This window comes from Arachis hypogaea, chromosome 12 (assembly GCF_003086295.3).
Source record: "Arachis hypogaea cultivar Tifrunner chromosome 12, arahy.Tifrunner.gnm2.J5K5, whole genome shotgun sequence".
Taxonomy (NCBI): Eukaryota; Viridiplantae; Streptophyta; class Magnoliopsida; order Fabales; family Fabaceae; genus Arachis; species Arachis hypogaea.
In genome coordinates, this window is record NC_092047.1 from 84268556 (window position 1) to 84279245 (window position 10690).

A 10690-nucleotide genomic window follows, 5' to 3' on the forward strand; every position below is an offset into this window, starting at 1 on the left:
TGCGCCACTATTGGACAGGTCAGGATCTAGGGTACATGGCTAGTTTGTGGCACATTAGGTGTGGATCTATGTCAGCCATGTCCGCGGCCTTCCAGGCAAAGAGATCGGAATTTTTTCTCAATAGTTCAACGAGTTGCTTCTTTAAGCCTTTGTCTAGGTTCACCCCTATGTTTGTCGTCTTCTCGGGGGTACTTCTGACCTGGATCTCCTCGGTTTCCCCCCCGGGCCGAGGGTGCAGCTCATCGTGAGTTCGGGCCCCTCTGAGCTCAATGGTGTTAACCTCGTTTCCCCTAGGGCCGCCCCGCAAGCTCATGCTTTAATTGTAACATCTCCTTGCAAGCCTCTGATCCCCCTTCACGGTAGCTATTCCTTCGGAAGTGGAGAACTTCATGCAGAGGTGTAAAGTAGAGACAACCGCGGTAAGTCGGTTCATAGTTGCACACTCTATAAGAGCGTTATATGCTGAGCTTATGTCAACTACGATGTAGCCGATGCTTAGTGTCCTTGACCGGGTGCCTTTCCCAAAGGTGGTGTGTAGCGAGATGTATCCCAACGGTTGGAATGGGGTGTTACCTAATTCGAACAGGCTGTTCGGATATGCTTTAAGTTCCTTTTCTTCGAGCCCGAGTTTGTCGAATGCAGTCTTGAATAGGATGTCGGCTGAGCTCCCCTGGTCGACCAAGGTCCAGTGTAGGTTTGCACTTTCTAGAATGATGGTGACTACCCCCGGATCGTCATGCCCTGGGGCTAACCCCTGGGCATCTTCCCTGGTGAAGGAGATTGTGGGTAAGTCGGGGGGCTGATCATTTTCTCCGACAAGGTATACCTCCTTGAGGTGTCTCTTGCAGGATGATTTTGAGATTCCCCATCCTGTGAACCCTCCATTTATCATGTAAATATGTCGTTCTAGGGTGCGGGGAGGGCGTTCTAGCCGACCTCCCTCTTCATCCCTTCTTCTCTTTCTTGGATCGTCCGATCTATCGGTGAGGTATCGATTGAGTCATCATTTCCGGGCCAACTTTTTTATGATGTTTTTAGGTCATAGCATTTGTTGGTAGGGTGTCCGTAGAGCTTGTGGTATTCGCAGTATTCTGTCCGACCTCCCACTTTTTTATGCTTGATCGGACGGGGTGGTGGAATCTTTTTGGTGTGGCATATTTCCCTGTAATATCTACCAGGAAGACCCGTAGAGGGGTGTAGTTGTGATATTTTCTGGGCTTCTCAATGCTTGATTCCTCCTTGTTCTTAGGTTCTCACTCTCTATCTCGGGATTCGTAGGAGGAGTTAGTTTTTGAGGGCTCCCCTAATCGGGAGTTTTCTTCCATGTCAATGTATTTTGCTGCCCGCTCTTGCACCTCATTCAAGGAGGCCGGGTGTCTCTTGGATATGGATTGGCTGAATGGTCCTTCCCTTAGGCCGTTGATTAGCCCCATGATGGCTGCTTCGGTGGGGAGACCCTGAATTTCTAGACAGGCTTTGTTGAATCTTTTCATGTATTCTCGAAGACTTTTCCTATCTCCTTGCTTGATCCCCAGTAGACTCGGGACGTGTTTGGTTTTGTCATTTTGAATGGAGAACCTGGCTAGAATTTTCTTGGCGAGGTCGTCGAAGCTGGCAACTGACCTGGGGGGTAGGCTGTCAAACCACTTTATAGTTGTCTTAGTGAAGGTGGTAGAAAAATCTTTGCAACGGGTTGCGTCGGAGGCCTCAGTGAGGTATCCTAAAGTTTCTAAGGTGGTGGCTTGGGTCGGACGTCCCGTCGTAGATATCCATGTTGGGAGGCTTGAAGTTCTTGGGGACCTTTGCTTTCATGATTTCTTCTGTGAATGGGTCTTGTTCTTTAGATGGGGCTAGTCTTGCGGTCTGTTCGCGTGGTGCGAGTTCGAAGGTTGGCTTTGAGCTTTTGGAGCTTCTCCTCTAGCTCCCAGCGTCGTCTCACTTCTTTTTTAAAATATCGCTCGACTTTCCACTGGCACTCGGCCTCGCGCTTGAGCTGTTTTAAACGATCTTGTTGCCCGCGGACCACATCCAGTATGTCTGTAGTCTGGGGGTGCTTTTCTTCTTCAGAGTGTCGTGCGTCCGGGTGGGTTTTCTTCGGATTGGAGTTTACGAAGGTAGTTTTTCCGTGTTGTGGTGATGAGGGGAGTCCGAAGTTATGGTCTTCTGTTTGTGCCCCCTCTCCTGATTCGGAAGCAATGTGTCCGTCCTCTAGTTGGTGGTCTGCCATAGTGTGGGGTAACTTCCAGGTCCCCGGCAACGGCACCAATGTTCCAAGGGTTACTTGAAATGTTGAGTTCGGGCCGGACGTGGGGTCTGGGTCTTCTTTGAGTGTCGATGTCCAACTTGTTGATGTTGAGGTGCCACCTATCCGAGCTCCTCGTGGGGGATTGGGTGATGGTACCTGCAAGAGACTCTGATGCTTAAGTTAGCAAGAGTTTTAGGCAGGTTTTTTGTAGTATCAGAGTATGAGTTATACCTAGGGCTCCAGTGTATTTATAGTGGAATTGATAACCTTCCTTAGGGGGAAGACCCTTATCTTATCTTATATCTTTCTAGTAGGATCTTTATCTTTGGTAACCGCCTTCTAGTAGGCGGTGACCTTGTCGCATTGGGCCTCCTTGGGCCTGTAGGTCGACATCCGACCTCTTGGAAGAGGTCGTTGGAAGTAGGAGGGCTTTCCTCGTAGGTCGGCCCTTTTGTCCTTTCTCGGCCCAGACTCCATTCTCGGGTCAGGGTATGAACACAAATTATCAATAAAAACTCCATTTTTATGATAACTATAAGTCTATATAATAATATATAATGGCCAGAGACGGACATAAGGGGGCGAATGGAGGCCTCAGCCCCTCCATTTTTTTTAAAAAAATTAATAGTAATAAGTTATTAAGTATGATTTAATTTTTTTTAAATTTATTTAGTATTTAGTCTAGCATAAAAATAAGTCCAGTCTAACCCAAATATTAATGATTTCTAATATCTAGATGTAAGTAACAATATTAAAAAAATCTAAAAAAGATATTATTACTAATATTTTGAATTAAATAAAATTTTTCAAATATCATAAAGTGAAGTCTTTTTCTTTTATTTTGTGACTGTTCTTCTTCATTTATTTGGTATTAATTCTCTCTATTTCAACTGCTACAAGCCTATAACTGAGAGATCTTTTTCAGCTATAGATATTGTGAAGAATAACTCAGAAACAAAATGAAAGATGAATTTCTTGCTAATTGTATTTTATTTATATTGAAAAGAAAATTGCTAAAAAATTTGATACAGATTCTATTATCGATGAATTTTATTGTACGAAGAATCGACCAATTTGTTAGTAAAAAGTACACATATATTTTTTGTACTTTAAAATATATTCTTTATCGGTATATATTGTAATACATCTTACATTATATAATTTTTTGCATAATTTTTTAATATTATATATGTTATTTGTAACACCCTACCACACAGAGCTTTACACCTAGGATGTAAAACAGAGGTAGCGAGGCGCTACGACCTCTAATAGTAAAGTACATACATATAATAGTAAAAAGAATATAATAAACTAGGAGCCTTGAAAAATGGGTAAAACAAAATCGCAAAATGAAAAGTGCAACGCTTGAGGAATAGAATTACTTGCGTGCTAAGAAACCAAGAGGTTTTAAATGTGAATACGCGAAAGAGTGGATAGAGAGCCAAAGATACAGTGGAACTAGCTCCTGACTCAGCCTGCGAAGCCAAGGCTGGCCGGAGAATATTTACATATATACATAAGTATCCCCAAAACCCAAAATACAGAAATAAGTTCCCTAACTCTCCTGAAACCTCTATGAGGAACAAAATAATCAAGTTTCTTGGAGAGAAAGCTAAGTACATATACATATATATACAAACTGAGAACACAAATACAATCCAGGGACTACTTCGCTTCAGGAAATCCAAACGCCTAGTGGTGCACGAAATTGTGATCTCTGGTAATGGCTGCAACAACTTGGTGCTCTAATCTCGATTCATAATTTGTCACAACTTCAATACAACTAACCAGCAAGTGCACTGGGTCGTCCAAGTAATAAACCTTACGTGAGTAAGGGTCGATACCACGGAGATTGTTGGTATGAAGCAAGCTATGGTCACCTTGTAAATCTCAGTCAGGCGGATAATAATTGATTATGGAGTTTTCGAAAATAATACTAATTAAACAGAAAATAGGGATAGAAACACTTATGTAATTCATTGGTGAAAAATTCAGATAAGCGTGTAGAAACTCTACCGTTGAAAATACATAAGTGATAATGGAGTTCATTGGTCTCGGCCCCAGAGGGGAACCGGAGTAACCAAGACTTGATCACAGGATCAAAATACAATCCAGGATGTCTAATACAATCGTAAAAAAGTCCTATTTATAATAAACTAGCTACTAGGGTTTACAGAAGTAAGTAATTGATGCATAAATCCACTTCCGGGGCCCACTTGGTGTGTGCTTGGGCTGAGCTTGAATGTTCCACATGCAAAGGCTCTTTCTGGAGTTGAACACCAGGTTGTAACGTATTTCTGGCGTTCAACTCTGGTTTGTGACTTGTTTCTGGCGTTTAACTCCAGACAGCAGCGCAGAACTGGCATTCAACGCCCTTTTACATCGTCTAAACTCGGCCAAAGTATGGACTATTATATATTGCTGGAAAGCCCTGGATGTCTACTTTCCAACGCAATTAGAAGCGCACCATTTTGAGTTCTGTAGCTCAAGAAAATTCATTTTGAGTGCAGGGAGGTCAGAATCCAACAGCATCAGCAGTCCTTCTTCAACCTCTGAATCTGATTTTTGCTCAAGTTCCTCAATTTTAGCCAGAAAATACCTGAAATCACAGAAAAATACATAAACTCATAGTAAAGTCCAGAAATGTGAATTTAACATAAAAACTAATGAAAACATCCCTAAAAGTAACTAGATTCTACTAAAAACATACTAAAAACAATGCCAAAAAGCGTATAAATTATCCGCTCATCACAACACCAAACTTAAATTGTTGCTTGTCCCCAAGAAACTGAAAATCAAATAGGATAAAAAGAAGAGAATATACTATAAATTCCAAACATCAATGAAACATAGCTCCAATTAAATGAGCGGGACTTGTAGCTTTTTGCCTCTTGAATAGTTTTGGCATCTCGCTTTATCCATTGAGGTTCAGAATGATTGGCATCTATAGGAACTCAGAGTTCAGATAGTGTTATTGATTCTCCTAGTTCAGTATGATGATTCTTGAACACAGCTATTTTATGAGTCTTGGCCGTGGCCCTATGCACTTTGTTTTCCAGTATTACCACCGGATACATAAATGCCACAGACACATAATTGGGTGAACCTTTTCAGATTGTGACTCAGCTTTGCTAAAGTCCCCAATTAGCGGTGTCCAGGGTTCTTAAGCACACTCTTCTTTTGCTTTGGACCTTGACTTTAACCGCTCAGTCTCAAGTTTTCACTTGACACCTTCACGCCACAAGCACATGGTTAGGGACAGCTTGGTTAAGCCGCTTAGGCCAGGATTTTATTCCTTTAGGCCCTCCTATCCACTAAAAATCAAAGCCTTGAGATCCTTTTTATTGCCCTTGCCTTTTGGTTTTAAGGGTTACTGGCTTTTTGCTCTTGCCTCTTGGTTTTAAGAGCTTTTGGCTTTTTCTGCTTGCTTTTTCTCTCTTTTTTTTTCTATTTTTTTCGCTATTTTTTTTCTTTTTCTTTTTTTTTCTGCAAGCTTTGTTCTTTGCTGCTTTTTCTTGCTTCAAGAATTATTTTTATGATTTTTCAGATTATCAAATAACATGTCTCCTTGTCATCATTCTTTCAAGAGCCAACATATTTAACATTCATAAACAACAACTTCAAAAGACATATGCACTGTTCAAGCATTCATTCAGAAAACAAGAAGCATTGTCACTACATCAATATAATTAAACTAAGTTCAAGGATAAATTCGAAACTCATGTGCTTCTTGTTCTTTTGAATTAAAATAGTTTTTTATTTAAGAGAGGTGATGGATTCATAGGACATTCATAACTTTAAGACATAGTTACTAACTACTAATGATCATGTAATGAAGACACAAACATAGATAAGCACTTAACATAGAAAACGAAAAACAGAGAATGTAAGAACAAGGAATGAGTCCACCTTAGTGATGGTGGCGTTTCCTTCTTGAGGAACCAATGATGTCCTTGAGCTCTTCTATGTCTCTTCCTTGCCTTTGTTGCTCCTCCCTCATTGCTTTTTGATCTTCTCTAATTTCATGAAGGATGATGGAGTGCTCTTGATGTTCCACCCTTAATTGTCCCATGTTGGAACTTAATTCTCCTAGGGAGGTGTTGATTTGCTCCCAAAAGTTCTGTGGAGGGAAGTGCATCCCTTGAGGAATCTCAAGGATTTCTTGATGATGAGCTTCTCTATGCTCTCTTGAGTGCTCCATCTTTTTCTTAGTGATGGGCTTGTCCTCTTCAATGAGGATATCTTCCTTTATGTCAATCCCAGCCGAATTGCATAGGTGGCAAATGAGGTGGGGAAAGGCTAACCTTGCCATAGTGGAGGACTTGTCAGCCACCTTGTAGAGTTCTTGAGGTATAATCTCATGAACTTCCACCTCTTCTCCAATCATGATGCTATGGATCATGATGGCCCAGTCTATAGTAACTTCATACCGGTTGCTAGTGGGAATGATTGAGCATTGAATGAACTCCAACCATCCTCTAGCTACAGGCTTAAGGTCCAGTCTTCTTAGTTGAACCAGTTTGCCTTTTGAGTCAATCTTCCATTGAGCTCCTTCTACACATATGTCCATGAGGACTTGGTCCAACCTTTGATCAAAGTTGACTCTCCTTGTGTAGGGGCGTGCGTTCTCCTCCATGTTTGGCAAGTTGAACGCCAACCTCACATTTTCCGGACTAAAATCTAAGTATTTCCCCCGAACCATGGTGAGATAATTCTTTGGGTTCGGGTTCTTACTTTGATCATGGTTCCTAGTGATCCATGCATTAGCATAGAACTCTTGAACCATTAGGATGCCGACTTGTTGGATGGGGTTTGTTAGAACTTCCCAACCTCTTCTTTGAATTTCATGTCGGATCTCCGGATACTCATTTCTCTTGAGTTTAAAAGGGACCTCGGGGATCACCTTCTTCTTGGCCACAACATCATAGAAGTGGTCTTGATGAGCTTTGGAGATGAACCTTTCTATCTCCCATGACTCGGAGGTGGAAGCTTTTGTCTTCCCTTTCCCTTTTCTAGAGGATTCTCCGGTCTTAGGTGCCATCAATGGTAATGGAAAAACAAAAAGCTTATGCTTTTACCACACCAAACTTAGAATTTTGCTCGCCCTCGAGCAAGAGAAGAAAGAATAGATGATGAAGAAGAAGAAAATATGGAGAGGAGGGGGGGAGGTGTGTTTCGGCCAAGAAGAGGAAGAGAGGGTTGTGTTGTGTGAAAATGAGGAAGAATGGAGGGCTTTATATAGGGAAGGGAGGGGGGGTAAGTTCGGCCATTTAGGGTGGGTTTGGGTGGGAAATTGATTTTGAATTTTGAAGGTAGGTGGAGTTTATGAGGTAGGTTTATGGGGAAGAGTGGATGAATGTGAGTGGTGAAGAGGTGATAGGGAAGAGAGATTGAGGTGATTGGTGAAGGGTTTTGGGGAAGAGTGTTTATGGGATTGTGTGAAAGAGGGGTGAGAAGAAGTAAGTGGAGGTAGGTGGGGATCCTGTGGGGTCCACAGATCCTGAGGTGTTCAAGGATTTACAACCTTGCACCCAATTAGGCATGCAAAATGCCCTTGCACACAACTCTGGGCGTTCAGCGCCAGATTGGTGCTTGTTCTGGGCGTTGAACGCCCATTTGTTGCCCATTTCTGGCGTTGAACGCCAGAACCATGCTTGTTCTGGGCGTTCAGCGCTGGCTCTTCTCCAGGGTGCATTTCTGGCGTTCAAACGCCCAGATGCTGCCTATTTCTGGCGTTCAGTGCCAGAACCATGCTCTGTTCTGGCGTTGAACGCCCAAAACATGCTTTTTACTGGCATTTAAATGCCAGTAAGGTCTTCCTCCAGGGTGTGATTTTTCTTCTGCTATTTTTGATTCCGTTTTCAATTTTTATATTTATTTTGTGACTCCACATGATCATGAACCTAATAAAACATGAAAAACAATGAAAATTAGATAAACATTGGGTTGCCTCCCAACAAGCGCTTCTTTAACGTCAATAGCTTCACAGTGGGCTCTCATGGAGCCTCACAGATGTGCAGAGCTTTGTTGAGACCTCCCAACACCAAACTTAGAGTTTGGATATGGGGGTTTGACACCAAACTTAGAGTTTGGTTGTGGCCTCCCAACACCAAACTTAGAGTTTGACTGTGGGGGCTTTGTTTGACTCTGCTTTGAGAGAAGCTTTTTATGCTTCCTCTCCATGGATGCAGAGAGATATCCTTGAGTTGTAAACAGAAGGTTGTCCTCATTTATTTGAAGGATCAATTCTCCTCTGTCCACATCAATCATAGCTCTTGCTGTGGCTAGGAAGGGTCTTCCAAGGATGATGAATTCATCCTCATCCTTCCCAGTATCTAGGACTATGAAATCAGTAGGGATGTAAAGGCCTTCAACCTTTACTAACACGTCCTCTACTTGTCCATAAGCCTGTTTTCTTGAATTGTCTGCCATCTCTAATGAGATTTTAGTAGCTTGCACCCCAAAGATTCCCAGTTTCTCTATTACAGAGAGGGGCATGAGGTTTATTCCTGAACCAAGGTCACACAGAGCCTTAAAGATCATGGTGCCTATGGTACAAGGTATTAAGAACTTTCCAGGATCCTGTTTCTTCTAAGGTAATGTCAGTTGATCCAGATCACTTAGTTCATTGGTGAACAAGGGAGGTTCATCTTCCCAAGTTTCAATGCCAAATAATTTGGCATTCAGCTTCATGATTGCACCAAGGTACTTGGTGACTTGCTCCTCAGTGACATCCTCATTCTCTTCAGAAGAGGAATACTCATCAGAGCTCATGAATGGCATAAGGAGGTTTAATGGAATCTCTATGGTCTCTAGTTGAGCCTCAGATTCTTTTGATTCCTCAGAGGGAAACTCCTTATTGATCACTGGACGTCCCAGGAGGTCTTCCTCACTGGGATTCACGTCCTCTCCTTCCTTTACAGGTTCGGCCATGGTGATTAATTCAATGGCCTTGCACTCTCCTTTTGGATTTTCTTCTGTATTGCTTGGGAGAGTACTAGGAGGAATTTCAGTGATCCTTTTACTCAGCTGGCCCACTTGTGCTTCCAAATTTCTAATGGAGGATCTTGTTTCATTCATGAAACTCACAGTGGCCTTAGATAGATCAGAGACTAAGTTTGCTAGATTAGAAGTATTTTGTTCAGAGTTCTCTGTCAGTTGCTGAGTGGATGATGGAAAAGGTTTACTATTGTTAAACCTGTATCTTCCACCATTATTAAAGCCTTGTTGAGGCTTTTGTTGATCCTTCTATAAGAGATTTGGATGATTTCTCCATGATGGATTATAGGTGTTTCCATAAGGTTCACATAAGTAATTCACCTCTGCTATTGCAAGGTTCTCAGGATCATAAGCTTCTTCTTCAGAAGATGCCTCTTGAGTACTGTTGGATGCAGCTTGCATTCCATTCAGACTCTGAGAAATCGTATTGACTTGCTGAGTCAATATTTTGTTTTGAGCCAATATGGCATTCAGAGTATCAATTTCAAGAACTCCCTTCTTCATAGGCGTCCCATTATTCACAGGATTCCTCTCAGAAGTTACATGAACTGGTTATTAGCAACCATGTCAATGAGTTCTTGAGCTTCTGCAGGCGTTTTCTTTAGGTGAATGGATCCACCTGCAGAAGTATCCAATGACATCATTGATAGCTCAGATAAACCATCATAGAATATATCCAGGATGGTCCATTCTGAAAGCATGTCAGAAGGACACTTTTTGGTCAGCTGCTTGTATCTTTCCCAAGCTTCATAGAGGGATTCACCTTCTTTCTGTCTGAAGGTTTGAACATCCACTCTAAGCTTGCTCAGCTTTTGAGGAGGAAAGAACTTGGCTAAGAAAGCTGTGACCAGCTTGTCCCAAGAGTTCAGGCTATCTCTGGGTTGAGAATCCAACCACACTCTAGCTCTGTCTCTTACAGCAAAAGGGAAAAGCATGAGTCTGTAGACTTCAGGATCTACTCCATTAGTCTTAACAGTGTCACATATCTGCAAGAATTCAGTTAAGAACTGAAAAGGATCTTCAGATGGAAGTCCATGAAACTTGCAGTTCTGCTGCATCAGAGAAACTAGCTGAGGTTTCAGCTCAAAGTTGTTTGCTCCAATGGCAGGAATGGAGATGCTTCTTCCATGTAAATTGGAATTAGGTGCAGTAAAGTTACCAAGCATCCTCCTTGCATTATTATTATTTTCGGCTACCATCTCCTCTTCTTGTTCGAAAATTTCTGAAAGGTTATCTCTGGATTGTTGTAATTTAGCTTCTATTAGTTTCCTTTTCAAAGTCCTTTCAGGTTCTGGATCTGCTTCAACAAGAATATTCTTGTCCTTGCTCCTGCTCATATGACAAAGAAGAGGGCACAGAAAAAATAATAATAATAATAATAGGGATCCTTTATACCACAGTATAGAAGTCCCTGTGTGAGTGGAAGAAAGGAAGGGGACAAAGAAT

The 10690-nt window shown here is 42.0% G+C and overlaps 1 protein-coding gene and 1 non-coding gene across 2 annotated transcripts; one reads left to right on the top strand and one right to left on the bottom strand.

The window, feature by feature from the left end:
• Positions 1 to 316: 316 nt before the first annotated feature.
• On the bottom strand, positions 317 to 892 carry LOC140176774 (uncharacterized). The gene has a single exon (XM_072208318.1). It carries the CDS (start codon positions 890 to 892, stop codon positions 317 to 319), a length of 576 nt encoding a protein of 191 aa, XP_072064419.1.
• Positions 893 to 9939: 9047 nt separating this feature from the next.
• LOC112731537 (small nucleolar RNA R71) lies at positions 9940 to 10047 on the top strand. Its single transcript, XR_003167311.1, has one exon. It is a non-coding gene; the product is annotated as a small nucleolar RNA R71 (small nucleolar RNA).
• The last annotated feature ends 643 nt before the right edge of the window (positions 10048 to 10690 follow it).